The sequence below is a fragment of the Orycteropus afer genome, unplaced genomic scaffold (assembly GCF_000298275.1).
Source record: "Orycteropus afer afer isolate SDZICR_OR568_19922 unplaced genomic scaffold, OryAfe1.0 scaffold00174, whole genome shotgun sequence".
Taxonomy (NCBI): domain Eukaryota; kingdom Metazoa; phylum Chordata; class Mammalia; order Tubulidentata; family Orycteropodidae; genus Orycteropus; species Orycteropus afer.
In genome coordinates, this window is record NW_006921761.1 from 6,137,503 (window position 1) to 6,156,580 (window position 19,078).

At 62.0% G+C, this 19,078-nt stretch overlaps 4 protein-coding genes across 4 annotated transcripts in view; 1 reads left to right on the forward strand and 3 right to left on the reverse strand.

Annotated features, from left to right (window-relative positions):
• Positions 1 to 294, reverse strand: part of TPRN (taperin) — a 7,804-nt gene extending 7,510 nt beyond the window's left edge. Inside the window, exon 1 of the mRNA XM_007947072.1 lies at positions 13 to 294. Within this exon, the coding sequence (XP_007945263.1) occupies positions 13 to 294 (282 nt within the window). The remainder of the gene's footprint in view (positions 1 to 12) is intronic.
• A 2,864-nt stretch (positions 295 to 3,158) lies between these two features.
• Positions 3,159 to 3,569, reverse strand: TMEM203 (transmembrane protein 203). Its single transcript, XM_007946965.1, has one exon. The coding sequence runs from the start codon at positions 3,567 to 3,569 to the stop codon at positions 3,159 to 3,161; it is 411 nt and encodes a 136-aa protein (XP_007945156.1).
• Positions 3,570 to 3,924: 355 nt separating this feature from the next.
• NDOR1 (NADPH dependent diflavin oxidoreductase 1) lies at positions 3,925 to 14,502 on the forward strand. Its single transcript, XM_007946968.1, has 14 exons — positions 3,925 to 4,059; positions 4,406 to 4,483; positions 9,432 to 9,529; positions 11,696 to 11,794; positions 11,877 to 11,978; positions 12,049 to 12,252; positions 12,664 to 12,785; positions 12,937 to 13,157; positions 13,227 to 13,334; positions 13,447 to 13,561; positions 13,669 to 13,815; positions 13,968 to 14,086; positions 14,188 to 14,282; positions 14,358 to 14,502. Exons 1-14 carry the CDS (start codon positions 3,925 to 3,927, stop codon positions 14,500 to 14,502), a joined length of 1,788 nt encoding a protein of 595 aa, XP_007945159.1.
• A 3,678-nt stretch (positions 14,503 to 18,180) lies between these two features.
• On the reverse strand, positions 18,181 to 18,963 carry RNF208 (ring finger protein 208). Its single transcript, XM_007946970.1, has one exon. It carries the CDS (start codon positions 18,961 to 18,963, stop codon positions 18,181 to 18,183), a length of 783 nt encoding a protein of 260 aa, XP_007945161.1.
• Between the last annotated feature and the right edge of the window lie 115 nt (positions 18,964 to 19,078).

A 19,078-nucleotide genomic window follows, 5' to 3' on the forward strand; every position in this document is an offset into this window, starting at 1 on the left:
GGCAGCGCGTACTGCGCGGACTGCACCCGGCCGGGGCCAGCGTGCCACCGCCCACAGCCGGCCTTGGCGCGGGCCGGGCCCCTCCCGGGCCGCGACCCATTGGGGGAGGCCCGCTCGGGCCCGCCCCCAGCGGACACCTCCACCTATGGCAGGGGAGGACTTGTTCGCCCGCATCCGGGCCTTGGATACAGCTTCGCGGATTGGAGGACGCGCGCCTCCACCTGTCTCCCGGGGCTCAGTGGACAACGCCCACCAGCGGAGCCGGACACTGCCCCAGCGACGCGTGCCGTTCATTGGCCGCCCTGACTTCCGCCTCTGCGCCCTGGGCTCCGGCCGCCCGGCGCCAAAGGGCGGGTCCCGGCGGGGGCGGGTCCAGGAGTGCCTCTGTGACCTTGGCCCCGGTTGGTCCTTCCTAATCCCGCGGCTTGGCACCCAGCCCTCTAGTCCCTCCGCCAGAGGGCGTGGGAGGAAGGGCCCGCGGCGTCCTCGGAGGCGGTGCGCAGCCGACCAATCAGGCTCGCCCCTACTCCCCACCTGCGCTCCGTGCATTTGCAGGACCTAGCAAAAGGCACGCACCTAAGCCACACCCAGCCGGAAGGATCGGTTCTGTGGGAGGGGACCCGGGGTCTCCAGTGTCTACAAATGTGATTGCAGTGCTCAGAGACCCTCTAGCCCACAACTTGTCGGCCACGGTAATCTGTGGAGAGCACCTGCTCCAGCAGCTCCAACTCTCGGATGCAGAATGAGTTGGGAAAGCAGGTGACAGTGGGCTCCAGGCTCTGCAGGCAAAGGGGCCGGCCCACTCTGACAAATCAGGTTCCTTCATCTGTTGGCCTTTCATCATGTCCCAGGTCTGGGGCAGGGGTACCGCTAGCCCGGAGGGCACCGCCTCCCAGCGGTCATCAGTAAGGGCTGCACTCCCTTGTTAGGAAGGTTCCTGGGAGCCATGGGCAGAAGGGAAAGTGAGAGCGAGGAAGCCATCAGCCATCAGCCATCCTCCCGCACCTGCCCTGCAGTCAGCAGCTGGCAGCACCTGCGGCTTTCGGGGGTGGGGCTCCAAGGGCGCTTCTGTCTCCAGAGACGCGCAGGATTTGGCTGTGGGGGCTCTTCTCAGCTTCTGGGTCCCATGGCAGCTACAGCTGCCACTAGTTCAGGGTTGCCTCAGTCTGCTGCCTGCACTGCCGTTATGCTGCTGAGTGGGACCCCCGCCCAGTGGTAGCTCCATGCACAACAGAATGGAACATGCACCGTGGGTTCTCACCAGCTGACTCCAACAGGAGGTCACCCGGCCTTGATCCTAGTCCATCTTAGTCCAGAAGTTCCACTGCAGTCTGCCAGCATCACAGCAACACGCACACTCCAGCACAGGCATGGCGGCTGTGCGTGCGGGCACTGGGCAGCATCTAAACCCAGGTCTCCTGCATGCTAGGTGAGGGGTCTGGCACCGAACCACCAAGCCCTGCAGCCACTCTATTAAGCTGGAAAAGAGAAAACTTTGGATCCCAGCCTTCCAGATGCCAGTGTCTGCTCCCCTAAGACCTTCCCCAAAGCAAACTTCCCAGAGGAAGCAAAGCCTCCCAATACCCTCAGGCTGACCACATCCTCAACTGCACGGGGACAGGGGAACAAACGCTACATGGAGGCCAAAAACAGCATCCTAATGGACACCCACTCCCAACACACAGCTCGCCTTCTGCTTGGACAAGTTATCGATCCTGGGAGGAGACGCTGGCATAGCTCTGGCATCATCCTGACAAGTCCAAGGATCTCAAAAGTTTACCCACTCAGCGTCCATTCCACGCAAAGTGGTCACAAAGTTCACACCCTCAGCCCAGCTGAGGTACTAGAGCCGAGGTTAGCAAACCTTCCCTGGGGGCCAGACAGTAAACATTTCAGCCCAGTAGCTTTCCATGGGGTGCCCTGGGGCATGGTCAATGCCTGGACATACTTCTAGCTGTCACAAGTGGAGTGATGTTAGTGTCCTCCAGGGATCCTGCTCAACGCCCAGCAATGCACAGCACACTCCCCACAAGAACTACCCAGGCTAAAGTGCCACCAGTGTCATCCCAAGTGGGCCACATTTGCTCTCTGGCATGCAGACTGTGTTTGTTCTCACAACTCCCCAGATGCAGGGCACTCTCACTCGTGGGCCGCGGGCTGCCACCAAGGCTCTGCTGTCACACCAGTGCCCGGCAGCCTAACACACACCTACCTGCTGTCCCCCCACCCAGGCAGGGCACATGGATCCTCCCAGGGAAGAGGCAAGGAGAGCCCCTCTGTGTGGCCCTTCTCTAGCGCATGAGAGGCAGGCACTGCTCATGCAACGGAACATTCAGCCTTTTATTTTTCTACCAGCAAGTGTTCATTTGGCACCTGACAGGGATCAAAGCAAAGCCTTTGGGTGACAAACCTGGCCTAGGATCAGTTCCTAGTATCAGAGGGCCACTCACAAATTTCCTCTTTGTAGATCTCAATGATCAGGAGCATCAGAGCACCTGGTCCCCTCACAGGCCCCACGGACCTGGGGAGGCCTCAACCTGCCTCAGGGATGCTAATGGTGCCAGCTGCAAGGTACAGCCTGTGCAGGGATGGAGGAGGCAGCACCATGAAAGCATTTCTCTGATGACCCAACTTCTCAGGCCCACTGTGCTCCTAGTCGATGGACTCTTTGTCGCCAGCGGGCTGGGATGAAGGAAAGGACCCCTCCCATCACACAGACAAGGTTCTCCAGTTCAAGCACGTGACGCGGTCTGTTCCAGGCAGACGGGACAGTGAGCTCCCAGTCAGCACTGCTGGCCAGGTGAAATCTGAGTCCAGCCTTGGGACGGGATGCTTTCCCCTGGGTCCACAAGGCACACTCAGACCCCATCAATGTGTTATACGTATACGTAACGTCCAGCCGTCACAGGCATTGGGGACTGTCTGGCGTGGGACCCCTCTCAAGTCAACTCAGGTCTGCAGCTCAAAGCTCGGAGCAGCAGGAAATGCGTTGTACGGATCGAGGCTTCTCTGTGTGGCCCTGCTGTGGGGCGAACCTCAGACACAACCGGGGTAAAGAAACCTGGGCATTGCCTTCAGGTCGCCTTCTCCGACGGTGCGGAGGAAGGAGGGTCCAGCGTTGCAGCTGCCCAGGGCTGCCCTCCCAGCCCCGCTGCAGGCTAGTTGACCCGGCAGGCGCGGATCATCAACAGCTGCAGGAGAATGAAGACTGGAGACGTGATTAGGCCAAACCAGAGCTCCCGCGTCTGCTCCACCAGCTTCTGACATAACAGCATCTCAAAAACGAACTTGAGGCTAAGGACCGTGAGGACCCAGAAGAGGCGCAGCACGGCCAGCCGCTTCTCGCCGTCCTGGAAGAGGCGCACGGACACGATGGTGGTGAAGTAAGTGCTGAGCCCATCAGCAGCGAAAAACGGCACGAACACGTTCCACCAGGAGAGGCCAGGGGCTAGGCCGTCCACACGCAGGGCCAGCAGCACGGAAAACGCCAGCAGGGCCAGCAGGTGCACGAAGATCTCGAAGGTGGCGAAGCCCAGCCACTGAACCAGCTCCCGGAGCGAGAAGAGCATCGTGCCGGTGGAGGGCGGCCCGGGCCAGGGCCGCGCTACAGCCGAGGGTTCCGCCCGTGGGGCTGCGCCTCCTGTCCCCGCAGGCCTCGCCGGCGCCTGCCGCCGCCGCGCGCGCGAGGCAGCGAGCCCTCGGTCCTCGCACGCCGCCAACCTCCCAGTCCCGGCCTGAGACCCAGCACTGGCCGCCAACGGATGCCCACCTCGCTCGGACGCCATGCCCCGCCGGGCGCGGTCCGAAGGCGTCACTTCCGGCCGGTGGCGGAAGTCGGAAGTGAGAGCCGATCCTCCCGCCAGGATCGCCGGAAGCGGCCTTCGTGGGGTCTGTCCTAGTCTGGGACCCTAGGCCTGGCCCCGGATGTCGAGCCCGAGGCTTCTGGTACTCTTTGGTAGCCAGACTGGCACGGCCGAAGATGTGGCCGAGAGGCTGGGCCGTGAGGCCCGGCGCCGGCGGCTTGGCTGCCGGGTGCTGGCCCTAGACTCCTACCCGGTGGTGAGGGTCCCTGAGGGCATGGGTGGGGGGACCCGAGCGGGCGTGCCCTGCCAGTGTCCTGGGGACCTTGGACTCCAGGGCGTTACGTCGTGTCTAAGAGCGAGCCCTTCGGTTTCGGGGGTTATAGAGGAAGGGGAGGCTGGGGAGGAGGGTTCAGCTCAGGGCATGGAGGGGCGGAGCGAGGAGGCAGGATGCAGTCTTGGGCGAGCGCACAAGCGGGCCTGTGCCCTTCCATTTCCCACGGCTCTCAGCGCCCCCGTGATCCTCTTTCGCTCTGAACGGAGGGCGTGGGAAGTCGCCCTTGGCATGCCAGCTGGAAGTCTCACGCGTGTGTCTTTTTGTTAAGGTGAATCTGATTAAAGAGCCTTTGGTGATATTTGTGTGCGCAACTACGGGCCAAGGAGACCCTCCTGACAACATGAAGGTAAGGCGGAGCCGATGCCCGCTCCCGTCTGCAGCGCAGATCCTGCCTCCACCCCTACCCTTTTCCTGTGGCCCCGAGAGTCCCGGCAGCACAGTCGCCGTCCCGTGTCCAGTGCAAGGTCCCGTGGGTCTCATTTTCCTTGGGACCTGGGAGGCTGTCTTTCGGTGAAACTGGGGCTCTGATTGTCCTCCCTAGTAAACATCTCGCAGGTTGCCAGATAGACTTGTTCTTCATTGTACGTTTGTGGTGGTTAAGTTTGTGTGTCAACTTGGCTGGGCAGTGGGATGTAGTATTCCCCATGATGAGACCGGTAATCAACTCCATGGTGGAATCTACTGTGAGCAGCTGAGTAGCTGCCCTAGGGATGTGGTCTGCTTCCTGTATATGAGGAGAAGCCTTGGGGAGCAGGCCCTAGCTTATGGCTTGGACTCTGCACATAGCTGTGGTGGTATTCAGCAGCCTGCCATGCTCTGCGGACCTTGGGACTCTCAATGGACTTGAACCAATGGCCTGCCATGTGGTTTGGTAACATCGGGACTGTGCCTTTTTACTTGTCAACCGTGAGCTTGGCAGCCTCAGCAGCCAGCAGCTGTCTGAGTGAAGAAAAGCCTCTAGCTCCAGTGGGCCGGGAGCAGGAGGCAGAGCTGAAGCCCAAGGCTGAGGGGCTTTCACCCAGCCCCTAGAGCCTGGTACTTTGAACTTGGACTTAAAACTTCCACACTGTAAGAATAAATTCCTGTTTGTTCAAGTATCCCATTTGTGGTATATTCTTGTCAGAGCGGCACTAGGGAACCAGAACAACTTTCAGCCATTTCCAGGGCAGCATATGAGTCCAAGGAGCCCTGGTGGGGCAGTGATTAAGAGCTTGGCTGCTAACCCAAAGGTCAGCAGTTCGAACCCAGCAGCCACTCGTGGGGAGAAAGATGTGGCAGTCCACTTCAGTGAAGATTGACAGCCTTGGAGACCCTGTAGGGCAGTTCCACTCTGTCCTCTAGGGGCGCTGTGGGTCGGAACCAATGCAGAGGCAGTGGGTTTGTTTTTGTTGGGTTTTGCTTCAGTGAGGATTGACAGCCTTAACCCTGTGGGGTAGTTCTGCTCTGTGCTCTAGGGGCGCTGTGAGTCAGAATCGACACAAGGGCAGTGGGTTGGCTTTGTTTTGGGTTGATAGGGGCCCAGTCTGGGTTCTGTGTGTTTTTCTATGCTATCTGACCATCAGGGAATTCACCAGTTCTTTGAACATCTGCTCAGCACACGCACATCATACTCCAGCTGTGAACATACAGCCACATTTTTACCCTCCTGGAACCCACAAAGGCAGCCTAGTGGAACAGTGGCATTGGTGAGGGGGACCTAGGCCAGCCTAAGGCTCAGAGAGAGGCTTCTGGAAGAAAGGAGCATACACTGAGTTCTGGAGGATAGTGGGGGCCAGACACAAGGGAAGAGGGAGCAGCCCGTGCAGCCTCTGGAAAGAGCGAGATGCACTTCCTTGTGACTGAACCAAGGAGCACAGCAGGCGAGAGGGCAGGAGAGAGGAGGCAAGGTGCCGGCCCCACCCCAGAGAGCCAGGGCAGCCGCAGTGTAGCCCCTGGGCTTGGATCAATGGCCGGGGAAACCATGGAGGTGGCAGTCAGGTCTCTGTTCTAACGAGATCCCTGCTTGTCTGCCAAGGACAACAGGGTGTCAGAGATTGAGAGTGGTGCCAGTGAGAGATGCTCACGGCCTGCGCTGGGGGCTGACTAGAGCAGAGGTGGGCGGGCACGTTCCAGAGAGAAGGCAGAGTCATGGATGGGATGCACATTGCATGGATTTGGGAGGTGAGCAAGGAGACAGGACCCAGACATAGCTTCAGGTCTATGTCGGCTCTGCGGTGGAAGGCTGTTCCACTCAGAGGACATGGGGCAGACACTGGGGCCCAGGGTGGTCTGACACCTGGGCCTGGAAGACACCCCCAGTTGGGGAACCAGTGAGTCTGGGCTGGAGTTGGTGTTGGCATGGCCGACATGACCACCATGGAAGTCTGGGGTGAGAGTGTGAGCTGTGAGAAAAGGAAGCACTATCCCCCAGGATAGTTTGCCCTGGACATCTGGGTGTGGGAGGCTGGAGAGAAGCCGGTGACAGGGATTTGAGAGTGATCCAAGCAGCAGAAGAGGGAGTGCACCCACAAGGACAGAGGACGGGATGCTTCAGGAAAAAGGGTTCAGATAAGGCCTAAGAGGGACCTGCTGGTGTATCAGCAGAGGGATTGTGGGGGCCTTGGGCAGAGCTCTGGCTTCCTGGGGAGAGAAGCCAAAGAACAGGGATCAGCACTGAGTGAGCGGCGAGCAGAGTCTGTGGTTCTTTGTTTGTTGCAGTTGTCTGAGAAGGAGGTGCAGGGTTGAAAAGAAGGTTTTTATGAGACGGGAGAGACTTGGACGTATTAAATGCTGGTGGAGAAAAGACTGGAGAGGAAGAGGGTTAGGGTTAAGGGTTTGGTCATTTAATGCTGCTCTAACGGACATACCACAAGGGGGTGGTTTTAACAAACAAATGTATTTTCTTGCAGTTCAGGAGGTCTGAAGTCCAATGTTTAGGGTGCCAGCTCTGGGGAAAGGCTTTGTCTCTCTGTTGGGTCTAGAGGAAGGTCCTTGTCCCTTGGGCTTCTGTTCCTTGTCTCCTCAGTGAACTTCACCTGGAATCCATCTGTCTTCCCACAACTCTGCTTGCTGGCTCTCTTGCTTTGTCTTTCTTATGTCTTAGAAGAGATGGATTTAAGACATGGCTTACACTAACATGGGTTCATTCACATAACAGAAAAATCCATTCTCAAGTGGGACTCTAATCGCAGATGTAGGAATTAGGATTTACAGCACATTTTTTGGGGGACACAAAGCAACCCATAACCGTTGGGGATCGGGGGCAGAGTCCCTGTGGAGGCCAAGAGGGTGAGAGCCCAGCACGGGGCAGGAGACGAGGAGGAGGAGGCGGATGCAGGATAGGGCCGTCTGCTAGGAGACGCAGCTCGAGAGGGAACACAATGCCCCTCGGGTCTGAGCGGGGCTCATGGTCAGGGTGGAGGTCAGACCACCCCTCAGGAGCCGCCAGCAGGAAGGTGGCGACCATCACGCCAGGTGAGTGCATCGAGATGAGTATGTGTGAAGTCGGCGTCCATGACTGGGGTCCCCCAACCCATGGTGTGGAGGCTGGGCTGAGGTGCTCGTCTGTGCCCAGCAGGAGGCCTGGCCTTACCTGGGCCCCTCTGAGGGCACTGCAGTTAGCACAGTTCCCAGCAGGGGCAGATGCGTCCCTAGGTAACATGTGGCCAGTGACCCGGCTCCCACAGCCTGGGCCTGCCCCACCTCCTTGCTGAGGAATCGTGGTTGACAGGCCCTGTCCCTCCAGCTTCTGTCAGCGTGTCGGTGTACATGGGCCACAGAGAATGCAGCATGTCTGAGGAAAGACTCGGGTGACAGGCGAGGCAGGGCCAGGGCAGGGCCACGGGGCTCCTCTGCAGGGAAGCAGGAGATGGGCAGGGCCATGGAAATACTGCACAGAACAAAGCTGGAGACCAAGCAAAAGCCCTGTGCGGCCTTTGAGAAAGATCAGAACATCAGTTTGGGGGTCCTCCCACCAAGCATAACAAACAACAAGGGGACAGAGCATGAAAAGAAGATACTGAGATTCAGAGATTGTTCCAGAAAGTTCTGAATGAGCACAAGGTAACAGGCAGGCAGTTAGCAAGAAGGAGTCACAAGATGACCCAGAACCGAAGGGCAAGTCTTCAGCCACAAGAGCCTGCTAGCACCTGGTCCCCACGTTCGCCCCGCCTGAGGGTACGGCGCAGGCGTGTGGGCGGGAACTTAGCTCCTGGGGACAGAGCAGGACATACAAAGGGATGGCCAGCACAGCAGCTTCCCAGTGTGACTGAGCATTGCAGGCACCTCCAGTCTTGATTCTCAAGGGCATCTGGCCCACCTGCAAACCAGGTGTGTAGAAGAATCGAGGCACTTTGACATGTGCAGGGTCACAAGACTGGAAGACGTGGAAGGAGGGCTCCGGAGGAGGGAACCACTGCCTGCCAGGTGTGGTCTCTAGAGGTGGAGCTCAGGGACCCCAGGGTCTAGCTCGGGGGGTGTCGGCCACGCGAAAAGCTGGGCCTCAGGGATTCGGGTCCCTCAGCCTTCCCTGTGCAGGGCTTGTGGTCTGGACCAGGCCATCTGGCTAGCTGGGGTTGGCGTGGCTGGGGATAGAAGGGACAGGTCCGCGGATGCAAGCTCAGACCTCAGGGTCACGGCCCTGATGGCCCTGGAGATGGGCCTCACCAGGGCATGCGTGTGTGGATTAGGGAAGGTGGGCATCAAAGGCCAGGTGGGTGAACAGAGCCGAAGGGGTGCAGACGGGCTGATGGAGCTGGGGCGTGGTCAGGAGAAGCAGGCCAGGGCCATGCAGAAGGGTGTGCACGGCAGAGTCCTGGGCCAGTGGGGTGTGGCAGTCCCACCTAGGGCCACACGTCCCAGGCTGGAACCAGGAGGGCACCAGGACACGGGCTGGGGGACTCGAGTGGAGCACTGGCCCCGCTCTCCAGGACAGTTCTCCCTCCTCAGTCCCGTGTTGGGAAGTGAGGGCTTCCCCACTGCCTGGGCCCGGGCCCTCTGCTCACACCCTGTGCTGATGGCTATGGCTCTTCTAGTGGTGATTTTGTGCCACTACAAATGTCTGGTCACTGTCAACCTAAGAAAAAACCACTGTCCTTCTTATCTTCATAAAACGGGTCCCTTGGTGGTGGTGGGAGATTGCCCTGGAACTGGGGCAGCCCTCCCACCTCCCCTGCTCAGGTCTGGGCAGCCCTGGCCTCTGCCCTGCAGCCCTTCATCCTGCCTCAGCCTTCCTGCCACCTGGGACCCAACCTCTCCTGGGAGCTGCAGGGCTGGCCCGGAGTCAGGACACTAACCAGGGTTTCTTCTGGCTATAGAACTTCTGGAGGTTCATATTCCGGAAGAACCTGCCACCAACCGCCCTCTGCCAAGTGGACTTTGCCGTCCTGGGCCTTGGGGACTCCTCATACACCAAGTGAGTCAGCGGGGATGGCTCTCCCAGCTTGGGCAGGGCACCCTGTTCCCACAGACACCCCCAGAGGAGCATGCGCCGTCACCAGACCCCTCCCAGGGGGGAGGGCACACCCAGGGTTTGGAACCAGAGTGCGGACAGCATGAATGGCACACAGCCTCCCTGCCTCCTGGTGTGTGCAAACGCCAAGTCGGAAATCCGGAAGAGTTAGGCTAGAGAACAAAGACTCAGCACTGCTACCTGTCCTCGCTGGTGGCAGACAGGAGCGGTCAGCACCACAGGGGCTCTGAGCCCCGCACGCCCCGAGCCTGCCCCCACCCCACCCCGTGCCCTCCCCCAACAATCCAAACCCACCCCCCCCCCGTCCCCCCCCCCCCCCGCCCCTGCCCCGCCCCACCCCATGCCAGTCCAGCCCCTTTGGTCAGCCAGCCCCACCACGCGCCTGCCCCTCTCCACCCCACACCCGCTCCTCCCCACCCGGTGCCAGTGCAGCTCTCTGGCCGCCCAGCCCCACCCAGCCCAGCCCCTTGGCCATGCCTGCCCAGCCCCACGCCCTCCTGGGGTGGCATCAGGCCTGCTTCACGTCAGGGCAATGATGAGACTCACCAAGGTAAGTCTAAAGCTGATTCCTAAGAGCAGAGGTCAGGCGTACCTCCAGCTCATCTTCACAGCCAATTCTGATACCAGCCGTCCCTCCCAGGGCACCCTCTACTCTTCTGGGTTCAGTAATCCATTGCAGTGGCCACTCAGAACTCAGATCATATGGTTAAGTGGCTTATTAGGGAACTGACAGGGTGCACCTTGGGTCAGGAAGCCTTTAGGCCAGGTCTGGGAGGCTCCCCCAGTGTGGAGCACGCATTCCTCCCTTCAGCCAGGACAGCTCTCAGCTCCTCACGGCTGAGTGAGCCAGCAGGCCCTTCTCTGCCGCGCACGCCTCCTCTCGCCCCAGGACAGGCCTCTGTCTTCAGTCCCTGCACTGCGGACTGACCCAGCTCACAGCCAGTGCAGTGGCTTCCTCGGCTCTGGGCTGTGTTCCCTGCAGCTGGTTTCTGCCCTCACCACTGACCGCCTGAGGGCCCTGTCCAGGCCTCTCACTGTCTTCAGTGTGAAAGCCATTGGCCCCTGGTATAGTTCTTGTAGGCGGTTTTCCACCTTCTGTCTGTTTTCCCCTTGCTGTTTCTGCTTCTGTCTGTCTAGCTCTGTGGGGTTGGCTGCATACGTAGGCAAAACTCCTTGTTAGTTTCAAAGCATGGCTCTCCCACAGAGCCATGAACTGACCAGTCTTTTTTCTGCAGGCCGTACGCACTTCATTTGTATAGTAGGCTATGGTCAGTCATATGCATAGTGTATTGCCTGTTCCCACAAGGTGCATGAAATAGACTAATCACACGGCAGGCTGCAGGCCGAGGCTAGACAAACAGTATCAAACCTCAAGTGTGCGACTTACTCAGGCAATGTCACTCAACCTGGACCGAAGTAACAAATGCTCTGGAGTAGAAAGCCAGGCCACAGGTCACTCCTCAGGGCTCAGAAGGTCTCTCAAGCGGTTTTCCTAGAGAATGAAGGCAGAAGGCCACATAAAGGGCCTGACAGGTGGGACAGCTGCCACCACTGCTCATTCCACTTGAGTGCCTTTGCAAGGACAGTCGACCCCTGAACACGTACCACTTGGTCTTCAGGGGTCTTGGTGGCGTCTGTCGTTACTGGAACCTTGAAACTCCAACTGCCTGTGTTGAGCTGGGGCGCTGAGTCTTCCAAAGCTGAATCCATGGGGAAGGGTCCTCTGTCTTCTCAGGTGAAGGAAGATGGGGGTGGCTGTTTGACCTGGCTCCACCCAGAGACGGTGCAGTGTGGCCACCCATACGTACCGTGCACAGGTGTGCAGGCAGACAAGCCCCCAGGCCAAGAGGACCCTGGGTAGGGCCCGAATCAGTCACTTAGCACCCGCGTGGCACGTGGCAGGGCAGCACCAAGATCTTACTGAAAGTGGGCGGAGGGCAGGCCCTCTGGTTGGGGCTCCCTGGCCGCCTCGGCAGAGCCACGCCCCTCTGGAGTTCGACCAGGATGGAGCGTGTACATGCGGGGACTGCCCGGGGCCACTCTGCAGGGGCCGCTCTGCCCAGCACGGGGGCCCACCTGCTGGCCCCAGCCTTCCTGGGCCCTCCACAGGTTCAATTTTGTGGCCAAGAAGCTGCACCGTCGGCTGCTGCAGCTCGGAGGCTGCGCCCTCCTGCCCCCGTGCCTGGGCGATGACCAGCACGAGCTGGGGTGAGTCTGTGTCCCGACGGACAGGCAGATGGGAGCACCGCCGTCAGCAGGACCTTCATGGGCCCCAACACACTCTCCACAGGCCTGACGCCGCCATTGACCCCTGGCTGCACGACCTGTGGGGGAAGATGCTGGAGCTGTACCCGGTGCCCCCTGGCCTCAGCGTGATCCCACCTGGAGTCCTGTGAGTGCAACCCAAGGGTGTGGGTCAGTAGTCTGGGGGACCCAGGCTGAGCACCCCACCCTCTCTGCAGGCTGCCCTCCAAGTTCACCCTGCAGTTCCTGCAGGGGCTACCCAGGACTGAGGAGCAGCCTGAACCCATGGCAGACCCTCAGGGAGCCCCCTCGGAGCTTCAGCCCTTCCTGGCACCCATGGTTTCCAACCAGAGGGTCACGGGGGCCCTGCACTTCCAGGACGTCCGGCTGATCGAGTTCGACATCACTGGCTCTGGGATCAGGTGGGGCTGTGCCGAGGGGGACCTGAGACACCACCTGGGTGCCAGGGCCCAGCAGGGCAATGGGGTGCCAAGCACCCTAGGAGACAGAGCATGGCTCAGTCCCCTGAGCAGAGAGCACAGCACAGATGGACCATGGGCCTGGGGGCCAGAAGGACAGCTGCTCCACAGGGCAGGGTGGGAGTGTAGTGGCCGGGCAGCAGGGGCGATGTGCCCAGCCACAGCGGGTAGCCTTTGTTCAGTGCCCCCAGTCCCTCCCCTCCCACAGCTTCGCCCCCCACCAAGCCCCAGCCCCTCCACACATACAGGTACCCCTTCTTAGCTCCACTGCCCCCACAGACACACAACCATTACTGTGACCCACACAGGCAGACACCCCCACTGAGTCGAGCGCCCCGGCACTGTCCCACACAGCTTTGCTGCCGGGGACGTGGTGCTGATCCAGCCTGAGAACTCGGCCAGCCATGTCCAGCGGTTCTGCCAGGTGTTGGGTCTGGACCCTGATCAGTACTTCACACTGCAGCCCCGGGAGCCCGGTGAGTCCTGCGGGCAGGTGAGCCTGGGGCCAGCAAACTGCCCTGTGCTTCCTGCTCCCACCCCTCTTCCTTAACTTCCGTGCCCTGGCCACCTCCCCTTCTGCCTCCCCCGTTCCATGACCACTCCCCGCCCGTTCCACTACTGCTACAGATACTTCCCGCCCTGCACGCCTGCCTGTGCCCTGCTCGGTGAGGCACCTGGTGTCACAGTACTTGGACATTGCCAGCGTCCCCCGCCGATCCTTCTTCGAGCTGCTGGCTGGCCTCTCCCCGGCCGCACTGGAGCGGGAGAAGCTACTAGAGCTCAGCTCTGCCCGAGGCCAGGAGGAGCTGTCAGACTACTGCACCCGCCCCCGCAGGACCATCCTGGAGGTGGGTGCGGGCAGTGGGTGGGCCTGAGCCCACAGCAAGCCCCAGGCCAGCCTGAGGACGCTCCCCCAGGTGCTCTGTGACTTCCCACACACAGCGGGCGCCGTGTCCCCTGACTACCTGCTGGACCTCATCCCCCCTATCCGGCCACGAGCCTTCTCCATCGCCTCCTCTCTGTTGGTGAGTCCCCGGGGTGAGGTTGGGCTCCTTAGGGGTAGGGGCCAGCTGGGGCCATCGGGCAGGGCAGCAGAGCCCAGGGCCAGGCTGGCACACCTGCTGTCCTCTCTCTCAGGCCCTCCCCGGGCGGCTGCAGATCCTGGTGGCTGTGGTGCAGTACCGGACGCGTCTCAAGGAGCCCCGCCGGGGCCTCTGTTCCAGCTGGCTGGCTTCTCTGGACCCCGGGCAAGGTGACCCTCTGTTCCTTGTGTGTGAGGCCCACGGTCTTCTCCCCGTGCAGCCTGGCCTGTCTTGTGCTGGGGGCCTGCGGTCCTCATCAAGTCTTCTCCTGCAGCAGGACCTGTCCGGGTACCCCTGTGGGTGCGGCCTGGGAGCCTGGCCTTCCCAGAGACACCAGGCACACCTGTGGTCATGGTGGGGCCTGGCACAGGTGTGGCCCCCTTCCGAGCAGCCATCCAGGAGCGGGTGGCCCAGGGCCAGACTGGTGAGCGTGCCAGGGGTCCCAGGGCAGGGAGCAGAGCCCCAGCACAACCTACTTCTTGGCGCCTCTGGGGGCTATGTGGCGAGGACCCTCAAAGGAGGCCCTGGCACCAGTACCCGAGTCCCGTCCCCAGCCCACTCTGGGCTTTTCCCCAGGAAACGTCTTGTTCTTTGGCTGCCGTCATCGGGACCAGGACTTCTACTGGGAGGCTGAGTGGCGGGAGCTGGAGCGGAGGGGCTGCTTGACCCTGGTCACAGCCTTCTCCAGGGAGCAGGTGTGGGCCTGGGTGGGTGGAGGGGCACACAGGGTGCAGGCTCGGCTCGCGGGCAGGGAGGACGGGATGCGGTAAGGCTCAGCTCCCTGCCCCGCCCACAGGAACAGAAGGTGTATGTCCAGCATCAGCTGAAGGTGCTCGGGCCTCTGGTGTGGAGGCTGCTGGACTCCCACGGCGCCCACTTCTACCTGGCGGGGTGAGCAGTGCGTGGGGAGGGGGTGGGCTCAGTCCCGTGGCCCCAGGCCACACTGAGCCTCCACCTGCCTTCCAGCAATGCCAAGGCCATGCCAGCTGACGTCACCGAGGCCCTGACATCCATCTTCCGGGAACAGGGTGGTCTCTCCGGCCCTGACGCAACCAGCTACCTCACCAGGCTGCAGCGCACACAGCGCTTCCAGATGGAGACCTGGGCATAGGCTCAGACAAGCCAGAAAGGCATCCCCATCTCTGGGCCTTGTCTGACCTCAGTCTGAAGCACTCGGCCCCCAGCCTGGGCCCCCAGACACAGGCCCTCCTTCTGGTCCCGGCCTGCCCACTCCAGCCTTCACTGCCCACCACCCTGGGCTCCCCTTCCCGTGTGGCCCTGTGCTCCAGGCTCTGGCAGCTGGACTGTCCCTCACAGGCAGGGACGTTCCTGTGAGAGCCCTGCCTTCCCCCTGCTCTGGACACCCCATCCCTGTTGTACAGCAGCATGGCTCCAGTTCCCACGTTGTGCCGTGAATGCCAGGCATACAGGATACAGGCTGGAGACTTGAGGACTGGGCTTTCCACTGGAGTTGAGGGTGAGGCTGGGCTGGCACACACCACCCAGTTCCTGGAAGGTGGAGGTGGGGCAGTAAACAAGCGTGACTTCCTGGTGTGTCTGCCTCCTGTGTCTTCCCGTGCCACTTGTCTGTCCACAGCAGGACGGCCCCACCCATGGGGGCGAGTGTGTGCAGATGTGCACAGCTGTGCACGTGAGTGCATCTTGTGTGTGCCCACGTCTCTGTGTGTGAGCACCTCTGCACGTGGGCATTTGTTGTTACGTGCCATCGAGTCGGACCCGACTCATACCAAGCCCTCCTTGGGTTCCGAGGCAGTATCACTACGGAAGTAGATTGCCCTACCTTCCTTCTGAGGAGTGACCGGTGGGTTTGAACCTCCAGCCTTCTGGTTAGCAGTCAAGTGCCTTACGCACTATGCTACCAGAGCTAGTGGGCATTTAGAGGAGCTCTGGTGGTGTAGTGCCCATGGCATTTGACTGCTAACCAGAAGGCTGGCGGTTCAAACCCACCCGTCACTCCTCGGAAGGAAGATGGGGCAATCTACTTCCGTAGAGATAGCACCTCGGAAACCCAAGGAAGGGTTGGTATGAGTCGGGTCCGACTTGACGGCACGGCACGTAACAACAACATTATTTCCTCATAACTTGTGGCTGACCTGCCCTTGCTTTCCTCCGTGGGGATCACTCTTAAGGGGTTCACACCTGCAGGTTGCCCACCTCGTACCTAGAGGCTCCTGCAGCAGGTCAGCCATGCCCAGGTGACAACAGAGCGGGAAGCAGGGTGGGCTGGCGGCGGGGAGGGGGGGGGGAGGGGCGGGGACGACAGGCACCGGTCATGGGAGGTGGGCGGAGCCTGCCTGCTGGGCGACCAGACCAACATCCCTTTCCTGCCCAGGCCTGTCTGGGGAGGCGGGGTCGAGGGGCGGGGCCTCCAGGCGCTCCTGGGGCGTGTGCTGTTGGAGTCATCTTGTGGGCCTGCCCATAAACCCGGAGTCACCCCGTACCGGATGGTCGCTGCTGCCACGAGAACTGGACGGCGCCACGGCTGGGCTCAGGCCCCAAGTTGGCCGGGACGGCCTCACATTGGCCCAGGAGGTGCTCCGAGCTGGCACAGGGTGCCCGGGGCCAGGCAAAGTTAACTTCCAGTGTGGAGGAGACCGACCACCTGCCTGCGAGAGATCAGTATCCAGATGGAGGGTGGAGCCCAGACCTTGCGCAGGCCCTGAGGGTGATCCGGACCCTCCCACCCCATCCAGGCCTCCTAATCTTGACTCCTGCCCGGAGGCTTCCAGCACTGGACCCCCCAGCCCACCTTCAGTCTCTCTGAGCCCCGAGTGGCTGGACACACCAGGTCCAGTGCCGGCAGCAGAAGGAGAGAACAGCACGGGCCCCAGGACGCCCCTGGATGCCAGCCCACCGGAGTGTGAGCCCCTGCTGGGCGCCGTGACCCCTCTGCAGGACGAGGCGCCGGGTGTGGACAGCGAGGACAGCGAGTGTCCCATATGCACCGAGCCCTACGGGCCCGGGGAGCACTGCCTGACCCTGCTGAACTGCGGCCATGGCCTGTGCACTGGCTGCCTGCACCAGCTGCTGGGAGCCACCCCCAGCACCGACCTGGGCCGTGTGCGCTGCCCCCTGTGCCGCCAGAAGACGCCCATGATCGAGTGGGAGATCTGCCGGCTGCAGGAGGAGCTGCTGCAGGCCGATGGGCCCCAGCCACCGCCACCCGCTGCTCCGCCCTTGCTGCCCCGCCGTGGCCATGGGCCCTGGGCCGCCCTGGAGCACCGCTACCAGCTGCGCTTCCTGGCGGGGCCCGTGGGCGGCCAGGGCTGCCTGCCCTTCCTGCCCTGCTCACCCTGCCTGGGCGCCCGGCTGTGGGCCCTGCGGGAGCGAGGGCCCTGTGCCCGCCGCCTGGCGTTGCTGGGCCTGCTCGGTCTGGAGCTGCTGGGCCTTCTCCTCGCCGTTACACCGCTCACGCTGTTGGGCCTGCTCTTCGTGCTCCTGGACCGGGCCAGCCGCTGAGTAGCTGTTGGCCAGCCTAGGCGCCATGGAGTCACGGGAGCACCCAGCCTGAGGCCCAGCTGAGGGCTCCGAGGTGAACCCGGGTCTTTCTCTTTAGAACCAGGAGCCTGGCCCAGGGTAGGCCAGAGAAGGCCACACCACTCTGTGACCGGACACTGTCCACTCTAGGACACCCGTCGGAAGGCCTGTCCTGGCTGCAGAGGGGCCTGGAGTGGACAGGAGACCAGAGAGGTCCCCAGGGAGCTGGTCCATGGAGCAGGCACCTGCCTATGGTGCAGATAAGGGCTAGTGTGTCCCTGGAGGTCAGGGCTACTGACAGGAGCAGCCTGTGGCGCCTTCCACGGCTCAGCCCCACCTGCTGCAAGGGCACCCTCAGCAGACCCGGGTCAGGACAAGGGCCTTGGCACTGCTGGAGCACCCCACCCCCATGGCCAGGGCCACCGAGGCCTGGGCTCTGCTGTCTGTGGACGGTGGGGTTGGTCACTGACCCCCAGCATCTGCCTAAGGAAGAAGGTTGCCCCCCACAACTTCACAGGCTGAGTGAGGTGGCCTGGGAGGGAGCGTGTGGCACATGACATGCTCAGGTGGAGCCTGGCAAGCAGCAGCTCACAATAAACAGCAATGGTTCTTGCTGTGGTCACTGCTGTCACTTATCTTCACCCGGGAGTCGCGTGCCCTCTGCCCTGCCCCACCAAGATCCCTTCTCCAAACCTGGGTGGTCTGAGTGCAAAACAGGAGCCCCTGGGGTCCTTACACACATCCCCAAGATCTCAGCCAGCTTTGGTCCCAAACCCTTGCTCACCTGGCCCCAAGGCAGTTCCCACACTGCCTGAGAGGACCCAGACCCGCGGTCAGGGCCGGGCGGACAGCACGGCAACGGGTCGAGACGGTACTTAGCACAGCCAGCCCCGCTGGCAGCCAGGGCACCAGAAGAGGCACAGCTCTCACCAGTTGGGCCTGCTTTGCTCTGACACGGGTGGGCACTCACCGCACCCACACTCACAGCCGGGCCCAGCCCACACAAGCAGCTGCCCACAAGGCTGCCACACCTGGGTGCCCTGCAGCAGCTTCAGGCCAGACGTCTGGGCTGTGGTCCCTCACCCACCCTGGCCACAAGAGCCACCTTCAGTCCAGGGAACAAGGTGCAAACTTTGGCAAAGAGTTTTAATGGCAGAGTTGGCTGCAGCGACAACGCCACACAGGATGGGGCGGAAGCTGCGGTGCGCGTGGAGGGGTCAGCGGGTGGGTGGGCAGGGTCCCTGCAGAAGCAGAGTGAGGGCTAGTGGCGCGGCGGTGACAGCAGCAGGGGCTACATGATGGAGCAGGCGGAGAGGGGGTTCCGCACGTGGCAGGTGCACGCGGCCCCACAGTACTGCCGGAAGGTCTGGTAGCAGCTGCCCTCAGGCTCCCCGCCCCACTGGCCACTGGGCGGGGCGGTCAGTGCCTCGGGGGGCAGGCGGCTCAGGATAGATGTGTTGATGGCCAGCGCGGCCAAGCCGTAGTCCGTGAAGAGCACGGTCTCGCGGTGGCAGGTGGGGCAGGAGATGAACTTGTACTTGGGGCAGGATTCGTAGAGGATCTGCAGGCACTGCTCGCACACGGAGTGCAAACAGGACAGCACGCGGGGCCGCCGCTGCGTGGCGTTGTATGTGTGCCCGCAAGTGGGGCACTCCAGGGGCTCGCCCGCCGCCGAGGGGGCCGGCGCCGGTGGGCCAGGCCGCATCACGTACTGGTTTACGATGACCTCGTCGGCCGGGACCACACGGGGGAAACCCAGTTCTGCACTGCCCTTGCGTGGCCGGCGGGGCAGGGGCGGGGTGTGGGGCGCCCCTTCCAAGACGGGCATGTCCCCACCACAGGCCTGGTTGACAATGATCTCTGTGTCTGAGGGCCAGGCGCGCTTGGGTGCCAGGGCAGGGGTGGGCCGGGGTGCGGGGGGGAAGCAGGGGGCGGCCGCCTGCAGCTCCGGAAACTTCTCGGGGTGCACGATCTTCATGGCCTCCATCTTGAGGATGACGTGGGGGCCCTTCAGGCAGGACATGAGGAGGCCCGGCCAGCCGCTGCCCGCCTCGGGCCCGGGCTCAGCCGGCATCCAGCTGTCTGCAGTCACACTGGACGTTCGGGAGGGCGGGGGCGTTGGCTGGGGTCGGGGGGAAGGTGAGGGGACAGCATCCTGGTCCCGCCAGGCCTGGGGGGGACCCCGGCCG